General features: G+C 34.8%; 1 protein-coding gene across 1 annotated transcript in view; it reads left to right on the top strand.

Annotated features, from left to right (window-relative positions):
- Positions 1-20,867, top strand: part of LOC137396817 (uncharacterized) — an 89,879-nt gene extending 69,012 nt beyond the window's left edge. The window contains exons 7-9 of the mRNA XM_068083130.1: positions 12,799-13,020; positions 17,141-17,353; positions 20,267-20,867. Of these exons, the coding sequence (XP_067939231.1) occupies positions 12,799-13,020; positions 17,141-17,353; positions 20,267-20,514 (683 nt within the window). The 3' untranslated portion in view covers positions 20,515-20,867. The remainder of the gene's footprint in view (positions 1-12,798; positions 13,021-17,140; positions 17,354-20,266) is intronic.
- The last annotated feature ends 1,977 nt before the right edge of the window (positions 20,868-22,844 follow it).

A 22,844-nucleotide genomic window follows, 5' to 3' on the forward strand; every position in this document is an offset into this window, starting at 1 on the left:
AGCATGCCGATGAAGTTCATGGATGTGTGAAAGGGGCCAATCATTACAACATGTTTGGCAAACTCTTCTGACCAACGCCAAATAATGGGGAGTGCCTTCATACAAACGCCAAGGTCAAATGTATTGAGGACCCATTTCTGAGCCACCTCGGCTGTGGCTGCCTCAGACCGCTTCAGTTGCTCACGAACGACTGTGTTGTCAGTTATTGGTTGATGAATAGGTGTAAAGTAGTCAACAGTTGATTTCCTTGGTGGCGGAGTTCCAGTTGCAGAGATGAACCCCCCTAGTCCAGGCACAGGCTGTTCACCACTGCTTCCAATATACCTGCTGAAGAGCCAGACGTAGTACTCTTCTTTCTTGGTAGTATAAACTGTTTCATTTTTAACAGGTGGTGTGAATGAAGAGCCATCTGGAAACACTGGTCCAATACGAGTGAAGTGCAGGGGTGGGAGGGTTTCTGGTGTATCAACTTTCAAGCTACGCTGTTTGGATTTATCCATCATTAGAAGCATTCGGACATTTGAATTTTGGATCCCGGGCTTGACCTCCTGTACCATGATTCCCCCAGCACTGTTGACAATATTGCTGCCATGAACATTCGTTGTAGTTTTGTTGAGGTTGTCCCACTCACAATGAAATACCATGTTGCCCTCTCCTGTCACAATCTGGGGTGTGAGATAGGTTGATACCTCATCCAGGACCTTGGCCAGTGCAGTTTCCATCTCTAAACCAAAATCATGTCTCGGAGTGACCAAGTTGGTGCAATATCTTAGTGAGCTGCTTGCTACGAAACAAGTGTCGAACGGTCACACCCAGTAGCATGTGCTTTGGTAATTTCCATTTTCCATCTGACACTGCACGGCAAATGTCTTGCCCAATGGAGAATACCAGTCACTTCATCTTTTCACTTGTATCTATGTCTTCTTTTCCTGACATCACCATGCTTAGAAAACGAATGAGATCAGATGGTAGTAGATCATCACAGCTGAGGTCCATATCATCTAATGTTGGCGGCCATGGGAGGACTTTGGAGTCTTTGTAAGCCTGTAGAATATTACTGCGAAGAAGCAGAGCAGCGTTTCGGTATTTGTCTTTGCTACCAAGCGTGTAAGCTTGTGCTAAAGCATCGTTAACCGAAATATTGGAATTGTACTCAAGCCAAAATGAAATTGCATCAAGTTTGTCATGATCAACCTTCAGAAAGGACACATGCTCCTTGATTGAATCATTTTGTAGACGTTTCAGGAGTTTCTCTGAGCGGTAGTTTTCATTCTCCTGCCCATTGCGTTTCAGTTCTTCAATATAGAGCAAGCGCAATGATGTTAGACGCAGGACTTCATTCCGTTGGATGACATGAGTTCGAATGTGCTCCCGTACAAAATTCAGTGCCTTCTCATAAGCGGCCGAAATCTTCGCGTGTTCAGTACGCTTTGGGTCATTTGCTCTGTTAACCCCGCGTTCAAAGTTAGCAAATGCAGTGTGGAATGATCTCAAACATGATGGGTGATGTTTTGCTTCTACAGCAAAGAGGTCTACATTTTTCACACGTCTATGAAGCCGAAACATGCCCATTTTTTCAGCTCTCGATTCAATTTGTTCCCATGCATTTTCCTTGTTTCTCCAAGATGAGAAATGGACAGGTCGTACAGTTTTTCGATCAGCACCTTTGATCTCTAATTTCTCACAAAAAATGCACTCCTCTGAAAAGACAGGTCCAGTTGAATGTCTACGAGGTGAATGCAATAGCGAGGTGGATGCCTGTGGTTCCTCAGTTGTTTTATTTTCTATAAGATGCAGATTGCCAGAGAACCGCTGATAACACTGACGGTGATACCCATTATTTTCAAGGTCCTCGGGGACAGTCTCAGGAATCTGGTCGCATACAGACTGCATACGATAGGGAGATGCATGTGGCTGACAGAGCCGCAGGTCCCAGATTTCATGAAGGTGCTTTAGTTTATCAAATGCAGTTCCTTTGATTCTACTGAGTGGGGTAAAAGGCCCATGATCAGAGATGGATAACACATGAAGCATGCATACAGGTGCAGGTGAAGCAGGCTTTTTGCTCAGGCTGGTGCGTTCAGTGCTGGCAGATTCAGCATTCCTTCGCTTTGGCATGATGGCGAACTTATACCAAAACTATTACTCTGAAATGAGAAGTATAGGCCTATAACCAACATGATGAAGTGTTTTGAAATATTACTACCAATGACACTAAGTCATGCAAGTAATTGCATTAATTGTCTTATCAAATAGAGCTTGAGGGATTATATAAACACCTTTTACCTATCTGACTATAAGCAGACTAAATTATGATAAACCTAGAAAAGATAAACCTAGAATGATTCATAAATTGCTGAAAAACACACTGCTTCATCCAATATAAATGACACGGATTCAATGAATCACATCCTCTCCTATTCAGTAAAGTGTTGCCACCTATGATGAAATGATAAAAAATATTTCACTGCTTAATAAACACTAATTGGTAAGTACCCTCAGAATCTCTCATTACCTGACTATATCTCATTATAATAAAACAAATAAGCAAAAGGCACATTCAAATATAGTCTAATAATAAACATCAACCCATAAAACAAGGGTACAGACAACACGTTCTTCACGATTGCTATAACATTTGCAAAGATATGGTAAAAATAGGTTTTTCAGTAATGGCGGCACTAATTTGCATATCTTACATGTCAGGAACACATGTGGTCACTATGAGACTGGTCTTATATTGATGCTAGACCCTCAAAACCTGGGTCTAGACACCTTATTTTTGCAGTTATCTGTTGTATTGGCGGAGTTATAGCGATTTTAGTATTTTCATGTAATGGCGGCTTAATTTGCATAAAATAGGCACGTGGGACAATATTTCAAATTTTTAACATAGCAAACTGTTTTCTACACATTTTTCCCCATAGGAAGACATCAATTAGAAATTGATTTCCGGGGGGGTGCACGCAGACCCCCTCTACCAACTAGACTATAAAGGCATAGAAAAGATGGCCAGTTTCAAGAGAGAACTCCGATTGTATCTTTTTAACATGTGAATAAAACCGATGACGACAAGCCCAATGCCCCGACTAGCTATGCTATTGTGTATTATGGGCTTCATCACTCCTCCAGCTTTTTTCTTTTGCTCAACTAATTTCTTTGATGAAAATAAATCACAAATTGTTTATCAGTTGATAGGCCTATGTTGTTTGTTGTGTTAGACGATCTCATTGTCAAGATATTTGAAGATTAAAATCGAAAACATTCGATTGCGGTAAAAACGCTCAGGCTAAAAAAACATGCCCAGACTTGCCCAAAATGATGTAACGCGTGATACAACCTGTCTCTATCTCTCGTATTTACATCGGCTATTGCGATAAAAGTCTACTCCTACGCGGCTCTATTGGCATATACCTATTTTATCTTGTATTTGCTCGTGTTGGCTAAAAGAAAATTTTAAATCCAGCTACAGATACATTATTACCAATGTCTCAAAAGCCTCAAACAAGAAAAATTAAAAACTTATCTATTAGTTTCTTCTGAATGCTGTGTAAACATCTTAGTACCGACTACCAATTCTACCGGTCTACAGTAATTCTGTCAAGCGAACTATGTAGAATAAGGTCTTTGTATCGGCACAGTTCTGTCGCTACCCACACTAAGGATATACAGCCTCCCAAAATTCACGCCCACATTATACCCGTCGCCTATCCTGGGGATGGGGCTGTGTATCATTGCACACACCGAAAACTAGTTTCTTACTACCGTAAGTAAAATATGTTAGCTGTGTCTTTGAAAAGAACATGTGGAAACCAACTACATCCCTAAAAGACATGTACATTGTGTAATCGATTGTCAGCGTTATCCAATCATTATTGGTATTAATTTGTAGAAAAGAATTCACTGGTCACATTTGATTAGTTGATTCAAGTACTAAACAACTGGTCGAGCTATGCAAAAGTGCCTGTCCATGCAGCTCTGCTTGCATTTTATAAATCCATCTATCAGAAAAGATATCAGCACAGGTGTCAACGGGGTTATGATATATTCAATGTTCTGCAAATCATGTTTTGCATTATCTTCAACAATATTATTCTATTATATAATTTTTACAAGCAAAACCTTTTCTTCTCGCATAAAGCTTTTATTAAAAATATCCATCAAGTCGAGTCCACTCACATAGTTTCAGCTAATACAATAAGACAAACTCATCTACTGCAGCGAACTCAAACAAAACATCATGGTTTATGCAGCACATATTCAAGTCTCTTTTTTCCATTTATGGCAGTTTCCACACTGACAAAGCTGCTTCAGCTGGTGGGACCACATAAACATTCTGTAATCAATAAAACAAATGCAATAAATATATGTCGTTCATAGATATGTCATTCTAACACGTATCTACTGAAAATTTTCAAATTGGGAGTTAGATAGATTGCGAGTGTAATTTTAAAAATGAATAAATGTTTAACAAAAGCATAAGTATGCCAAGCCAACGATTCGAAGCTTTGATTCTGGATGTTAAAGATGTGCATTGATCAATCGATTTTCTTCACTCTACAAGTGAGAAGTGAACATCTAAAGTCAAATCATAAATCTAATTTATTAGATAAAATTGCCAGAAAAAATTTGATGCAAATATAGCTAGGTGAACCGATAAAAAATAATAACGATGATTAGTGATAGCATTAAGTTATAATTTTATTAATTATGACATGTATTAAAGAGTACTAAAATGATCGCCTGAAAAATGTCATGTTAAGATTACTTTGGACAGCATGTAAAGTATAATATAAGTAAAGTGTACAAACCTTTATACAAACTAACATCTCTATTTCTCAAAGCGAGAGCAATTTTATTCGCTGCTTGCTGGTCAACACTCTGATGGATGAATGTTTTTTTATCATTGTAACTGATTTTCAAAAACTCTACATATACTCAAACTCTTCTGAACTGGTTTGTTTTTTGACCGCATAATTTTGAACAATCAAAATGTGTCGCTGCTTTTTAGCGAGTTGTCAGGTTCTCAAGATGCCAGTATGTAAGTAAACACTGCTTTGAGCTGTCCAAATATATAGATAGGTTAAAAGAGATAATATTTGTTTAGTAAGCTTTGAAATTTTGTCTTGTGCTTTTATTAAATTTCATAAATAGTTTCTGCAGCAGACATTGCATGAATCAGATACCCTCAACTGCACACAAAACTACTTAACAGCTGATAAGTAGTTTTATCTGCAGAACTCTCCAAATCTGTTTAAGGGAACTGCGGATAGAACTACTCATACCAGATTAACACAGGAATTAATAATCCTTTATTGATGAACTTAAAATACATAATAGATGAAGGAATTATGTAATAGAAATTTGCTCAAACTAATTAATCAGAGCAAAGTTGACCAGCGGCACAGCGAAAAACCACTTTAAGGGAGATAAGTGGTTTTAGCAGCAGAGGGCAGAGTGAAGGTGGCTATAGAGATGTTGAACTAGTCTAATTTGGAATACTTGAACTTTCAATTAATATAATTTTATATTTATTATAACTTTGTATTTCTTTTTTACTTGATATTTTTTCTACTTTTGCTTCAACTATAAAGTCCAGCCTCTCGACTTTCACTAGTCTGAGACTGTGCATGTGCTTTTTTGTATTCTCTTTTCTTGTCTGTCTGATTTTTGTTCACATATCGTGTGCTCTGTTGTAGTTAAACCTGAGAATCTTGTAATGAACAGACCAGATAAAATAGTAGAAGGAAAAGAGTTCACATTCAACTGTACATCAACTGGAGGGAGTCCTGACTCTGTATATGACTATGGTTAGTGATATACGGAGATGAGTCTTTATACTAGTTTATAAGATAACCAACAGCCCACAAAATGTGAACTAGTGTGCTGTCTAGTTTATTAACCAACTAACTTATTGTATTCTGACTTTTTATATTCAGTTTGCAAGGTGACGATATAATTGCCATATAAAGCCAAGATTGATCGTAATCATCAATTATGTATTTGTGAAACAGTTACTAGTGGATAATTTTACAAAATAATGGCTTGTTCTTATTTTTGTTTAATTTCTAGTCATACTGCATTAACAGTTTTCATGTCTCACAAAATCACCTGAATGTACTAAAATTTCTGATAGATCGTTTGATAACACAAAATCTAGTAACCATTTTGACCTCACGCATGAAATAAAATCCAAAGTAAAAACTATTGCTATGAGTCTGAAACTGATCATTATTGGTGATTGAATGAAACCCTCTGAGTGTATCATCTGATACATGTTCTGATCTGTACCTCTGATTGGTTGTGTCAATAGAGATAATAATTAGCCCAAAATTACACATATGCAAACTAAGATTTGATTGGTTTCTGATTGGCTGGCAATTGACATTGTGTATCACTCTGCTGATGTAGTTGGTAAAATCTGCCCAGTTAAGTTGTTCCAAGATTTGCTTCTCCAAAAACATCATAAATAATTATGTATTTCAAGTCAGTGCAAGTTTTCAAATTTAATTTGAAAATCCAGGATCTCATAGTAAGCCTTAAAATATCATTTTTTCTAGCTGCACTTGAGAGAAGAAACAATGGATATCGTTCTCTCTAATTTATTTACTAATACCCTGGCAGTCTAGTTCGCAGTGAGGTTGTCAGGTGTGTTGACAAAACACAGAGAATAGGTAGCCACACAATTATTCAGAAATACTTGAATATGATCTATCACCGAATGCACTAGAGCAGAGGTGGGCAAACTATGAGCCAAATGTGACCTGTTGTTCTTTTTAATCCTCCCACGGAAGATTGGTACAAAATTAAGGTTTTATGTAGATGATTGCCTTTATTTTTAACCCTGAGCGTACCGAACCTGATACAGTCCGTCAGAACTCACTCTTTATAGATCTTTTAAAACCGATTAATTTATATATGAATTTGTGTGATAAGCGACTATCAGTTTCTACAATGATGGCATAGTCAGGTACTACTGTTTTAATTATCTTATTATGCACAAGCTTTGCATGCCAATAAAACCTTTTATCCTGTTTTGTGAAAAGCATAAAAGCGAAATAAGAAAATTCATTTTTTTCTAAAAGTTCCGTTTGAACACTGATATCGACTAGCGCAGATGTGAAGAAATTTGCAAAATGAAATGAAGCTAAAATGGAAGCAACAGTCAGATCACAACTGGTTGTTGAAATCAAGAAGCCACCCTTGCTAAATAATCTTTTCTACTTTTTGTTTTAGTTTCTGCAAGTATTATGAACACTTTTGTTTACCTTGCTTGCTTTAACAATATATTTGCAACATTCAGTGGAGGATTATTATATTATAACTTATTAAGTGGCAGATTTATTGCATTCATATAATAATGGTTGTTATGTAAGGACCTTAAACTGCGTAACAGTAACTGCATAACTTATGTAACAGCCATAGTCTGTTGCTTTAAAATCCCTATTACCTAAAAATTCCTAAAACCTAAAAAACCTAAAATTTACTTTGTAGGGGCATCTGCTATACTAGGTAAAGTTTGAACCAACATTAATTCTATCCATTATTTGCTGTTAATAATTGTGTTATGATGTAGTATAGCTAGCCTCGAGTAACAGGTGTTTATAGTTTTTAGTTAAAGGTGCGCACACTAGAGCGAGTTTGATTAGAAAGTGAAGCGCTGCGACAAAGCGGCAGCCACAGCGGCAAGATTGTTGCTTTTTAGAGCCTTCAAACATGTTGGATTTTGGGTGCCACCTCTTGCACACTATTGGCTGTTCCAAGGTCATAGACCGCCAAAACTTCAAGCGTAGTCATACTAAACACTAGTGTATTAATAATAATAAATTGATTAATTAATTAATATTAGTAGCATGATCAGATATGGAAGAGCAACTCATTGCGCTAGTAAGAGAGAGGCTATGCCTCTATAATCAAAGACACCAAAATTATAAACATGAAGATATCAAGAGGAATAACTGGCAAGAAATCGCAAAAGAGTTAACGCTAGCTGATAAGTAAATTAATAATAATAATTAATATATTTTAATTTAACATAAGGCAAATAACATCACTATCACTAAGAACATCACTTTATTAATCAAAACTGTGTACTGTATTTGTTTTTTTTCTGATGGACGCGAATGATATTGCACCAAGTTTGCTTTGAGGTGACTTTTGTTTGACGCCTCAGCCGCTACAGCTTCACCTAATTCGCCTTTAGTGGGCGCGCACCTTTACTGGTGTTTACACTTTTTATCAGCAGCATTTTATGATATGCAGTATCTTCCCAAATGACCTGGTGCCTAAAATGTTTTCTGCATTTAATATTTGTTTTACTGGGGCTAACATTTGTGTTTTTAACATAGTTGCTCTAGTTTTGTTTGTATATGAAACATGAACGTTAATTTTTTACCGCTAGTGTCAAGAAGGATAATTATTACTCAAGGAAAATTATATTATTTGGGTTTCTTATGAAGATCTAGTTCCTTTGTAGCTATACTGTTTATTGTGGAATTTTAATATCTGTCCATATCTGACCCCTCGTATTATACAAACTCAAAAAGAAAAAAATATTGCTGATTAATGTGTGTTAGAGAAACTGGTCATTATTGGTGATTACATGAAACCCACTGGGTGTAGCAAGCTTATCTGATTGGTTTTATCAACAGAGAGGAGAATCATTCGTAATTAAACATATCCATTATTCTGACAAACTTCAAAGTTCTAATTGGTTTCTGAGTGGCTGGTAACAATCAATAAAAAGTATATGTTTTTACTATAGTGTAGAAACAAGCTAATAAAAGTTCAGGATTGGCCATGTGCAGGTTCAGTAGTAGAAGTGGGGATAGAGAAATATTCAGCAAACATATTGAAGCTTATACTAAGTAAAGTTGAAACCAACATTATATATATTCTATATTGTTTGTATATTTTTGTAATGTCTTAATTTTATAAGCCTTCCCGCCTCGAGAGTCTGCTATTTTCTAAAAATCTTTTCGTCTTGGGTTTGATATACCTTTGGATATAAAATTACAAACATTTGATGGAATTTTATGACATATTGTAAACATTTTATTTGATAATCGATAATAAAAAATCAATCATTTGTAGAATTTCATTTTACTGTTAATAAATCTGTTAGGATGCTGTTGTATAGCTAGCCCCCAGTAACAGAAATTTATAGCTTTTATTAGCGGTAATTAGTATATTAATATAGTTTCTCAAACAACCTGATGTTTATGCTGCATTTTCAGCATTAACTATTTTAATATTTGTAGTGCTAAGGTTAACTTATGTATTTTTAAAAATTGCGCGAGGTTTGTTTGCAATGGAAAAATGCTAAAATGAGTGTTAGTTTCTCACTGCTAGTGTCAAGGATGACAAGTAATTACTTAAGTAACATTATTATATTTTGGATTCTAGATCTAGTTGATCTAGATTTGACTAGAAGATCTAGTTGCTTTGTAGCTGCACTGTTTATTGTGGAATCCTAAGATATGTTTATATTTTTATCTATGTGTTACAGAGGTGTTGAAAGAAGATGTAGTGATTATGAGAAGCAATAGTTACACACCTGTAATAGAAGATAGAGATGGTTTGACTCTGAGATGTAAAGATACAACTCATTCAGTCCTGGAGAATATTTACCCTGACAACATAATTATGTCAGAATATGTGGAGCCTCACTGTGAGTTTAGTCTGTTTGTCCATCGTTCATAATTCCAAAGTGTATATGAGTAGACTCTATAACATGTTTCATGTTTCCTCTGTCTTATTGAAATGACAAGCAACAAAACATTTCATGATTTTGTCATTTTATACTGGCTGGTTTTATTTAGCCCTCCGAAGTTGTTTTTCTGCAGGACTTTACAGGTAAAATCATTCAGACTGTTTATTTCGAGGCATCGCTTGCACCATAGTTCAGCTCAGTAATTTCGGTTGCTGAAGCATCTTTAGTTGTATTTTTTAAAAATATGAGCATTTTGAAACCAAAAGGCTTCAGCTTGAAGCCTATTTCCCATATACGCCGCAAAGCACCAGCGACAGCACCACAGGCTATTGCGGTAAAATGTGAGCCTACACGGCGGGCACCGCCGAGTACCGCTGGTAGTTGCCAGCGGTTAATTCAGAGTTTAGCGCTGTTCAAATTTTGCGAAAAGCCGCTGGCATAACCTTCCCGAAATGCACTGTACATGTAAAGGTCACCATTATTAAAACGGCATGGCGAGCGAACATTTTATGTGATTATGCAATTATGTTTGGCGATGCAGCTTTATATGTGAACAGAAACCGTCGAGCCTGGCGTCACAAGCGTTTTGCTGCGCATGTTGCCGCGCAAGTTGCCGCCGGAGTCTCGCCACCGATATATGAATGAGGTTTAACTTGTTTGTTTGTTTATTTTCATCTATAACATAACTACAGAAGATAATATGAAGAGTGTTTCTTGCAGTTACCCTACAGGATGAAAATATTTGTTGGTGATAAAATTTCGTGATTTCGCGAACAGTCAATCCCGCGAATTATCAAGTTCCGTGAATAATTAGTTCTATTTTTAATCACAAGAGAGAATAACTACTGCATCAAATTGAAAACTAGTCGCTAGCCTAGTTTTTAATATAAATGCTAAACATAATTGAGTTCCAAAACATTTTTAAAATCATTGCCTTAACTTTGAGCTAACACCATTGCATCACATTTACAATGTATTTACAAAATTATTCGAGGTTGTCACAAGATATGCAGAATGGCGTCATCGGAAAAATAGCCGCTAGGCAGAAATACTAAACATAGCCGAGTTCCAAAACTTCTTTAAAATCATCGCCAGGCTTCGAGCTTTAATGCCATTGCGTCAAACTTTACAAAATTATTCAAGGTTTTCGCAAGTAATTCGGCATGGCTTCAGCATCGCAAAAAAGCTCTCCTAGTCTTTTTACATTAAAATCAACTCCATCAATCTCTAATACCGAAGTTGAGGACGATCATGATTCTGATCTGGACATTATGGTATGTATTTGATTTGCAGTGCAGATACATTTTTCCATAATCAACTGCATTAGTTAATTCTTTTGTTTAAAAACTGATCCCTTTCATTAAATACTTCAGCTATTGTTTTTGTACTTCCTTAACACTCGTTAATATTTTTCTTGTTTGTGTTTACTGCAGATTGCGAATGAAACAACCTACTCTGATTACGAAAACTAGAGTCAAGTAGTAATATTCATCAAGGCAGGAATATTGGCAGAGAAGCAACCAGTCAACCTAGACCCCTTCATCAACAACAACTCCTTGATATCGCTGCAGCAAACATGATTAAATTATATATTTTATTTCATGTATAGATATATTATAATTTATTACAAACTTGAGTGTACAAATAAAATATTTCAAATATAAATAAAATTTTACAAACGATGAATGGAGTAAATATAAACAGTTTAGTCCATATGGCGGTTGTTTAGCAATAAAATTAAACTGGTACTCTTGATACGTGAATACTAGCGTGTAATGGTGCTTTCTGACTAGTTATTTTGGTAATAGCAGCTCTGTCGCTGTCACTGTCTTGGGTAGATGTTGAAGGCGATTCTCTCTATACTACATGGCTGGTAAGGAAGTTATCATCATAACTCTCCTCGTGGCTTATTATTGCAAAGTTCTATCGGTTGGCCAAAGATTTGTGCTCGTAAAGGCGTTCTTTGTACCTTTTTTAAAAAACAGATATATTTTTCTTGTAAGTAGCTGCGGTCACTTCAACCTTAATTTCAAGATCTCCCTGAATGATTGGTGATCTTCTAAGAATGACATCTACCACCCTTGCAATAATTGTTCTTCGGTGTATGCTGAAAAATCTCTCTCACACTAAAACAAATAATGAAGCGGTAGGGATGAAACAAATAAGTATTGCGTTTTACCGAAGAATTAAAGTAAAGTTCAACTAATTTAGTAAATGTGAAAAACTCATTACTTACGACAAGTTGTTGGCTTATCAAAGGCCTCCAAAGCGATGAATATTCGTGAAAACCTCTGGACGCAGCAAAAATTGTTTACTATAGCTTAGCATGATTGCCTCGCAGTTGTAAGCTAACTATAAACCGGAACACGAGGTCTGCGCATGCGTAGAAATAACTCTATTACTAGCTGCAATAGAGTTAACTTTTTCCTAGAGAGTGGCAGTTTTCAGCCGCGAATAAATTCATCCGCGGATATGCATGAAAAGACAATTTTCGCGAAATATAACTCCACGAATACATTCATCCCGTAGGGTAGAAGAACAAGAGAAATAGAAAAAAAGGTCACTCCAGGGAAGGTGATGATGAGGTCCCTGTGCGCAATAGCAAGGCTAATCAAGGCGCGGAACCTGAATATTTGATATAACTTATATCATAAGTTATATCAAATATTAAGTTATCAGTTCTGTCGAATAAACCTAATGTTGACCAAATGTATTAGCATTATCATGCATCAATAAATATGCTGAAGAATTTGATGAATCATACACATAGGGCTAAATCATGTATTGTTGTTACGGAGTTTGACACGCCGTTTATGAAACTGCTACAGCTCGCATTTTAGCCATCATCATTGCTCTGAATAAGGTGTGATGAACTGGACTAAAAATACGGATCTGGCAAAGTGCAACAAACCAACAGACAGACAAACATCTCTCCCTATTTCTGCAAGATGAATCATTAGAAAAAATTTAAATTTTAGTTATGGATGGCTAAATAATTTGAGATTTTAGAAACATCTCTACTTCAAATTTCTTTCGTTATCATTACTCTTCTTATTTACTATAGTGCCATTTTAATTTTGTTACAGATATTGCCTCTGAAGGGGAGCTACATTATGATTTAGAACATAACCCTGGAGGGCCTCTTACACTCACTTGTAAAGTGTTTACCGACTCTATTTCTAACCCTACCTACAAGTGGTCATGCAATACTTGTTCAGAGGCAGATGTGTCTGATCAGCTGGTAATTTCTATAAACTCTCGTCGGAATGGTCAAACAGAACAGTTCAACTGTACTGCATCAATTGAATGTGAGTAGCCTCGTTGTGTATCACACATATGGGTCGCGGTCACAGAAACCATGGTTAAGTCGCAAATCACGAAGTTGAGTTATTCAACTTTAAAGTTGCACTAACTGAATTTATAATTTTGGTAAGGATTTTCGTAACACGTGCTTCTGGACCAATCAAAGAGTGATCTTTCTGAATCTGAAGTCAGTTTAGATAATAAATGTCTTAAAACCTCGGAAAAACCTCTTAAAACCATTGCTATGCTAAACAGGAAGTACAGAAAGATGGCGTCCGAAAAACGTAATCGTTTCTTTTTTGCCGATTTGAAGGATAATTCTGACATTTTGGACAATTATAATGGGTACTTTGGTATTTCAACTGATGCCAAAAGCAGTGTAAGTAAAGGGAATGACCATGAGATATTCCTAACCATTCATATAAGATTTTTACAATATTTAATTATAAGAATAATTATTCGATTTTATAAGATTTGATTATAAGAAAAATTATTCGAATTTGCAAGATCAAAGTATAGAGTGACCGATGATGTGCAATATGTTACTGTTATTATTTTCTTTAACATTTTGTTGATCATACTACGGTTGTGCTCAATATCGCGGCACTGCCAAGCCGTTTTTAAGATCTGCAAAATTAGGTAATACATTTTCTTATAGATATACAGCCATTTCTATCTGCTTTCAAAATCTGTTTAGATTTTTAAATTTAGCATAATTTTTTTGATATAAAGACAGAAATCTAGATACATATCACAACCTCTTAATATTGGTTGCTATGACGTTTTGAAATGTAAACAAAACTGTGCATCGGTTTTCGTTTCTCAGACTTTAACACCAGTTTTCTCGGAACTAGGTTTTCGCACTGATGGTAAACATGCATTCAGTTTATTGACCATAAAATCTGTTGTAGTTAAGCTAGAATCATCTAATACTTATTCATCTAATTATTCATCTAATACTTGTTAAAATATGGTTATCAATAGAGTAGTGAATAGTATGATATCATTGTATGGGATTTAGTAAGATTGGTCTAATGATGATTGGCTGAATATCGATTGATCCAAATTTAGTTGGTCTAATCGACCAATTTGTTTGAAGAAATTCCGTTCCCGGTTCATCCAAAACACCATTTAGTATAGTGACAATTAGTCTAAAATTGATGCTGAGACAAGAATAGAAATAAGAAAACTTCAATTACAGACTTGTATTCAGTACAAACGAGTTAAAATAGCCGAAGTTTTATTTTAACTAAATGTAGTTTCAGATAATTTTGCTGTACAAATAAATTTTATAACTACAAATTAGAGCCAAAAATTTCTTATGGTAATTGAAGTTATTATTATAATGCTAGTTCAAAGTTTTAGATTATGTGCCAGTGTTAGTAGATATGTTAAAGTGTCATCATTATTGTCCTCGCTGAAATCAGTTATATTGAACACCAACACATCATTTTTGGAGAGCACAGTTTCACACTTAGACCAATCGTGTCATTGGTCTGATTGAACTGTTAAGCTAGTCGGTAAAAAATGCACTCTTACAACGTAAATAATCCATTACAGGAACATTTTCGTTATAGAAAAGCTTTGCTATAAAAAACAGTAAAATACATGTAAATTGCCTAATTCGTTCAAGGATCTTTCCAAACTCACTCCTTTGCCTAGCGAAAAGGAAAAACTTGACTTAATTATTTTAATTTGCTAGTTTTACCGTAGCTGCATTTTAATGGTTTGCATCGCCAACTGTTTTCCTTTTCATGATCAATTTCACTAGTTTTATAAACCACGATAGTGGTAATTTTACAAAAAGTTAAGGGGGTACTGCGCATTTATAGCGTTCATTTACAGCAATTTGCTTAATTTTTCTAAACAGCATAACTTATTCTGCAAAGCAAAACTAATTACAAATATTTTTTACGTCTAGGATAAAGCAAAACAACAATAACTTTTTACTATACGTAGCCTTTCTACCAGTTTGTGTGTCAGCATCTGTATCCAGAGGTCAAGCTTTGGATAAAAGGTAACTTTTGACATTACTCCAGCTGTGACATTTGGATTGGTAGAGCAGCGCCATAACACCTGCACCAATGGATCGTCTTTGTATTTATGATCAATTGCGCAGTGATCGTATTCTTCTTTGTGTCAACACATTTAACGACCTATTACGACAAACCAGAATGTTGTGAAAATTATCCCCTGACCAAACACGAGCGAAACGATTGTCTGGGAGATTTATGATGAATGCATATGATCACACAAATCACAAAAATTATTCATCAACGCTGTCACAAACCCTTGTACCGAAATCTCATCAACAAATTTAACCATTTTTAAATGGAGTCGTTTATGTATAATAACAATACAAAACACATATAAACCTATTTAAATATGTCACCAAGTCTTTATTCTTTGTAGAAAATTTCCTAAACCTTACCCATCTGGTCGGATTATGCATAATTAGACAGATTAATTCGGCCTTAAATCATTATTAAAACTGGAAAGGCTTTATTTTTATCAAAATTAAGACCAGCAAACGAAACGCCGAGCGACAAAGAATAGAACCATTAGGTCGTGCGCATTTCACGGAAAAAAACGAGTACATTTCACCAGTCTATAGCATTATCCAATTGCCGAAGGTTTCTGTAATTAACATAGAAGTACTGAAAAGCAATCGTTTCATTTTTGCCAATTTCACAGTAACTGACATTTTGGACACTTATGAGTACTTTGGTATTCCAAAGGATGTCCAAAGCAGTGAAAGTAAAGGAAATGATGAAGATGTTTTTTCTAGCGATACTTATGAAATTATTACAATATTTAATTATAAGAATAATTATTCAATTTTATAAGATTTAATTATAAGAATAATTATTCGATTTTATAAGATTTAATTATAAGAATAAGCATTCGAATTTGCAAGATCATAGTATATAGTGACCGATGTTGGGCAATGTGTTACACTGTTGTTATTTTTTCTAAATAGTTTTGCTAAATAGATTTTCTAAAAATCTATATAAATATCAAACTTCTTGATTTTGTTAGCTATGACGTTTTAAAATGTGAACAAAATTGTGCACAGGTTTTGTATTATTACTGTATTCGAATAATATTAATGTTAATAATATTGGTTATTCTAAGAATATCAGTGCATTTTACTTCTAATATTGCATTTCTCCTATTGCTGGGGAGAGATATAAACATATAATATTTTCCTTCCATTATTGCTGTTTGTTGTACATAATAACACCCAGTACATTACAGCTACCATTGCAGTTATCCTATTGCACTGCAGTGCCATTTGACTGTTAATATTGCATTTCTCCACCATCAGTACCCTTTATTTTTTCCAATATCACTTTGGTCGTGGGCTGTATGACAGGGGAATCTCTAGTATAATAATATATACAACACTATACGCAAGGTGTCTTTTCTTCCACCAGTGCGGAACCAGCTATATCATTTGAACTTCCTTCTAGTTTTGCAAAAAATTCTTTAAGAGCGTGTTTCATGACGTCAAAAAATTTAATTGTTTTCTTTTTTTTACTGATAGCACAGTTTCCTACCCAAGAAACTTCGTTTTGACACAAACCAGTCCTAACAGTAATTAGATCAATTACATATTTAGCCAGGTTTTTTATAGAAAGCACCCTTTTGGAGAACTTATGTTTAAAAACTGAAATAAGCAGTATGCAATGTAAAGCTCAGCCTTCCAAAGATATATTAATTATATACTAAGGTACACTATGTTATATATATGATTATATTTGACTCACCAATAACATGATCCTATTAAATATTGAAGTGGGTAAGATGGTTAAGCAGCACCATTGAAAGTATCAGGTGAATTCATGTACATAAACGGTTCAACTAACAGATTATTTGATCAAAAAGCAACAATTTTTAAACAAAACTAACTTACCTAGAATGAAAAGCTTCGTAGCAAGCTTTATAATATAATGTAATTTCATACTAGAAAAGTATCAATCTGGTGCATATTTGCAGCTTTTCATTGGAATATTTTATTCTTGCATGCGGACTGCCACTTTGAACTAATTTTCACATAAAAATAATGAAATAAGATTGATGCAACGATATAATGTTGTTCACAGCTTCTGTACAAACTTGTAGCCGTGGATCCAATCATCATGACTTGGAATGTGACATGGACATTTGATGTAACCATACCACCAACAACCCAGCCAACAACCCAGCCAACAGCAACAACAAAGTTAACCAAGACTGATGGCTTGTCTGTCGGTGCTATTGTTGGAATAGTTATTGGAGTATTGGTGATGATAGTAGCTGTAATCATCATCAAACTCTGCTGCAGGAAGAGGAAAGGTAATGTCATAGTATGTAATTGTGGATACATCTAGGGTCATAATCATCATGTGCTTGAGAAGTATAGGAGTATGGATACATCCAAGTACAGCATCGTTATGTTGTAGAAGAGTACACATGTATGTGTTAGGATACATATCAGAGCAACTTCCGTATAGGATAGGGAAAATATAACAATGGGTACATTTGGGGGTGGCATTATTATGTGGTAGAAGAGAGTTTGAGTGTTGATACAGCTACGAACAGCTTTAAAATGTCATAGAGAGGTGTGTGAGCGTGGATACATATACCCTAGGACACTTATTTCGCTAGTACCTTACATGATGAATTTATTCGCAGAGTAAAATTTCGCGAAAATTGCCTTTTTCATGCTATTCGCGGATTAATTTATTTGCGGCTGAACACTTTCACTCTCTTTGAAGAGTTAACTCTATTGCGGCTAGCAATAGAGTTAACCCTACGCATGCGCAAACCGCGTGTTTCGGTTTCTATTTAGCTTACAACTATGAGTCGATCATGCTAAGCTATTAATTTTTTGCTGCGTTCAGAGGTTTTCACGAATTTTCATCGATTTCGAGGCCTTTGATGAACCAAAAACTTGTGGTAAGTAATGAGTTTTTTCAAAACCATTTACTAAATTAGTTGAATTTTAGTTTGTTTCTTCGGTAAAACGCAATATTTAATTTTCCATCCCTACCGCTTCATTTTTTTGTTTTAGTGTGAGAGATTTTTCATCATACACGGAAGCACAATGACTGCAAGGGTGGTAGATGTAATTCCTAGAAGATCACCAATTATTCCCGCAGGTCTTGAAATTGAGATAGAAGTGACCGCAGCTGCTAACAGGGAGAATATATCTGTTTTAAAAAAGGAACAAAAGCGCCTTTACGAGCACAAATTTTTTGCCAACTGGCACAACTTTACAGTAGTAAGCCACGAGGAGAGTTCTGATGAAAACTCCCTTACTAGCCATGTAGTAGCGAGAGAATCGCCTTTAACATCTACTCAAGACAGTGACAGCGATATAGAGCTGTTATTACCAAAATAACTAGTCAGAGAGCACTATTACACGCTGGTATTTACTTACCAAGAGTGTCTGTTCAATTTTATTGTCAGACAACCGCCATATGGGCGAAACTGTTTGTTTTACTCGTTTCATCGTTTGGAAATTTTATTTGCATTTGCAATATTTTATTTGTACACTCAAGTTTGTAATAAATTATAATGTATCTATACATGAAATAAAATATATATATTTTATTTCATGTATAGATACATTATAATTTAATAATAATAATATAATCAAGTTTGCCACAGTGATATCAATGTTGTTGTTGTTGTTGAAGAAGGGGTCTAGGTTGATTAGTTGCTTCTCTGCCAATATTCCTGCCACGGTGAATATTGTTACTTGTCTTTAGTTTTCGTAATCAGAATACCGGCAGGTGCTGTTTTATTCTCAATCTGGAGTAAACAGAAAAGAAAAATATTAACATGTGTAAAGGAAGTACAAAAGCAATTGCTGAAGTATTTAATGAGCGCGATCATTTTTCAAACAAAAGAATTAACTAACGCAGTTAATTATGGAAAAACGTGTCTGCACTGCAAATCAAATACATACCATAAGGTCCAGATCAAAATCATTATCGTCCTCAACTTCGGTTTTAGAGGTTGATGGAGTTGATTTCAATGTACAATAACTGTAGGAGAGGTTTTTTTGATGACGGTACCACGCCTAGTAACTTGTGAAAACCTTGAATAATTTTGTAAAGAGGTTCGATACATTGGCAATGGGCTTAACTCGAAGCCCCTGCGATGATTTAAAAAAAAGTTTTAGAACTTGGCTACGTTTAGTACATCTGCCTAGCGGCTATTTTTGCGATGACGCCTTTCTGCATATCTTGTGACACCTTGAATAATTTTGTAAAGAAATGTGATGTACTAGCAAAGGGGTTAACTCAAAGCCCCGGCGACTATTTTAAAAAGATTTTGAAACTCAGCTACATTTAGTATTTATGCCTAGCGACTAGTGTTTAAATTTGAGGCAGTATTTATTCTTCCTTGTGATTAAAAATAAAACTATTTTTGCGCAGAATTTAATAATTAGCAGAATTGACTGTTTGCGAAATCGCGAATTTCTATCTCCATCGAATATTTTCATCCTGTAGGGTATTTAGTTTCAAAAGAAGCACACAGAGTAAAGTTTCGCTGCAACTTAATTTCGCGTCTCTGATGAGTGCCAACATATAGTGATGTGTAAATAAATGCAGTGGAACAAACAGATTAGATTTCTCAGGTCCAGTTCGCTAGTAAAAGATAATTGGAAATTTGGGACTAGTTTGTATTTGTAAACCGCAGGCAGAAATGTGGGGCCAAGATCGCTAATTTAATTTGATCGCTTGCAGCCAGTTGTTTCTTGGACTGTCAATGACGTCTAGATCCCTCTATCTGACGATTTTATTGTGAATATCAATGCACAAAGCAATTTAATTTCGCGTTTTCGCTCGTTCGTTAGGATAGTTTAGGATAGGATAGCTCATGAAATTTTTGCAAGAGAATGACTCTGCAAAAACAAGTAAGTTAGATGACGTGAATACATAAGTGTCCTAGGGTAGGAAGAGCCTTTTGGGCTAAAGATATATGCTAGGATAAATCAAATTTGGTAACAAGTTTATGCTAGAATAAATACAGCCTCACCCACAGCACTAGAGAGTTATGTGAGAATAGCAATCCCTACCCAGATTCTGTCATTCTGTGGTAAAGAAATTTAAGTAGAAGGATACTTCTTTGGTGCAGCTTTTTTGGGTGGCAGTGGTATAAGTGAAAATACTGTTTTGAATGACCTCTATGGCACATCAGAATGGAATTTGAGGGTAAAACAAAATAATCCTATGACATATTCTTGTTTAATTCCAGGAACTAGAGAAGGTACAAAGGATCCTGCACACAGAGAGGTACTCACAGTCAGGGACCAAGTTACTATCCATGATACTACTAACACTGTACCTGTATATGAAAGGATGAGAAGAGATCCAACTGATCATGTCTACAGTGTTGTTAATAATTCTAGTGAGTCACAGACACATCACTATGCTAATGTTGAACATCCGTATGAAATGACCAAGAGGAAGTCAGCTGACCATGTTTACAGTGTACCTCATTAATCTTGTTAAGATAATCATCTATTTATATCACAATGTTCATGTTGGTCTTCCTTCCTTTTAAACAGATTTTTCCTACATTTTAAAATAATTATGTAGCTCAAACACTGTTATTGTTTATCTTATTTATATTTTTTTGAATATTTTATCTCATCTGATGTATTAAACTGTCTATGCACTTTCATATATATATATGAGGTACCTATATTAATGGGCGCACATACTGATAGCGATATGCAAATTTGAATTTATTATTATCTTTTTGTATTATATAGAATACCTGTGAAGAAATATTGTGACAGTCCAAGCTACAACACCTACAAAAGCATATCTTATAAGACTTCCAATGCTCACAAAGTGCCATTTTAAATTATCGAAAATTAAAATAACTTCTTTTGACTACTTGTATTTATTATTTTATATCAAGGATTTAAATAAATAAAGTGAAGACACGCTTTCTAACTATATTTATATTCAAAAATGTAACTGAATAAAAATTCTTCACTGGTAATTGAAATTACTCTCTGATTTTGAAACAATCAAGACTAAAAAGCATAATAATTTTGGAATATTTAGTCTTCCAAATTATTCTTATGTAGTTACAAGGTCTGCCAGATTTATTAACAAAGAATTCTGCAAAATACTACGCACCCCTGTTAACTGTATAGGTAACAAATTACTAGTAGTTGCTCAACAAGCAACAGGTCAGCAAAATACTATGCAAACCTGTTAACAACATACAGTAACTCGCAGAATAGCTAGATATAGTATAACACACAGACTAATTATATATACTGTAACTTACAGACTAACTATATATACTGTACCTCACAGAGTAACTGTATATACTGTAACTTACAGACTAACTATATATACTGTACCTCACAGAGTAACTATATATACTGTAACTACCAGACTAACTATATATACTGTAACACACAGACTAACTATATATATACTGTAACTCACAGACTAACCATATATACTGTAACGCACAGACAAACTATATATAGTGTAACTCACAGACTAACTATATAGGCCTATACTGTATCTCGCAAACTAACAATATATACTGTAACTCAATGACTACCCATATATACTGTAACTCACAGACTAACAATAGATACTGTAACTCACACACTAACTATATATACTCTAACTCACAGAGTAACTATATATACTGTACCTCACAGACTAACTATATATACTGTAACACTCAGACTAACTATATATACTTTAACACACATACTAACTATATATACTGTAACTCACATAGTAACTATATATACTGTAACTCACATACTAACCGTATATACTGTATCTCACATACTAACTATGTATAATCTAACGCACAAAGTAACTACATATCCTTTAACTCACAGACTAAGTATGTATAGTGTATTTCACAAACAAACTATATACTTTGTAACTCTAAACTAACTATAGGCTCTATAGTGAGTATATAGGCTTTATAGTATATAGCCTATATACTCGCAGACTGACTATATGTATATATACTGTATCTCACAAAATTGATGTATAAACTGTAGAAGAGAACAGAGAACCTTTAAACTCTGTAAATTGCATAATAGTTATGTATTTTTCATCCACAATATAACTGTATACAGTTCGTTTTATACATGTAACTGTATACAGTTATATTGTGAATTGCAAAGTCCCCATTAACTGTATGTATAGTAACTCATGAAGTTACTATATCCTGCCATTTTACAATTTCATCACAGCAAAACATGGTTGAAGTTTATGTCAAGTTGACCAATATATAAATATGTAACTCACAAACTAACTATATACTTTTTATACTTATATAAATTGTATGATAAGTTGACTAGTATATAGTTCTTCAAATCAGGTTTGAAGCAAGCAGTCTATATGTTTTCTACCATGTTTACTGTATCTTCTGTTAGCATTCTATAAAATTGGTACATCTATAACCTAATTGAGTTTTTATTATCTGTGGTCTGCACACCTTGCAAAACAGCTTGTTGAGCAACAACTAAAAACTTGTTAATTATACAGTTAACAAGCTTCTAGTTGTTGCTCAACAAGCTGTTTTGCAAGGTGTGCAGACTGCAGGTAAAAAACACATATACCGTAAAACCTTGAATTGAACGCCTTGGCGCTCTATTTTTCAACTCTTCCTCTATAGTGGTGGTTACTCCGCATGAAGCGATCGTCGCCTATAATTTGCGCTTTTCATCTCGTGGAGCGAATTTAAACCTTTTGGATGCAATAAATCTGCTAACTTACCTCTAACTTGTCGAAGATCTCTAAATAAATATGCATCGAGAAGCCGAGAAATATATCTACCA

The sequence above is a fragment of the Watersipora subatra genome, chromosome 5, assembly GCF_963576615.1.
Source record: "Watersipora subatra chromosome 5, tzWatSuba1.1, whole genome shotgun sequence".
NCBI lineage: Eukaryota > Metazoa > Bryozoa > Gymnolaemata > Cheilostomatida > Watersiporidae > Watersipora > Watersipora subatra.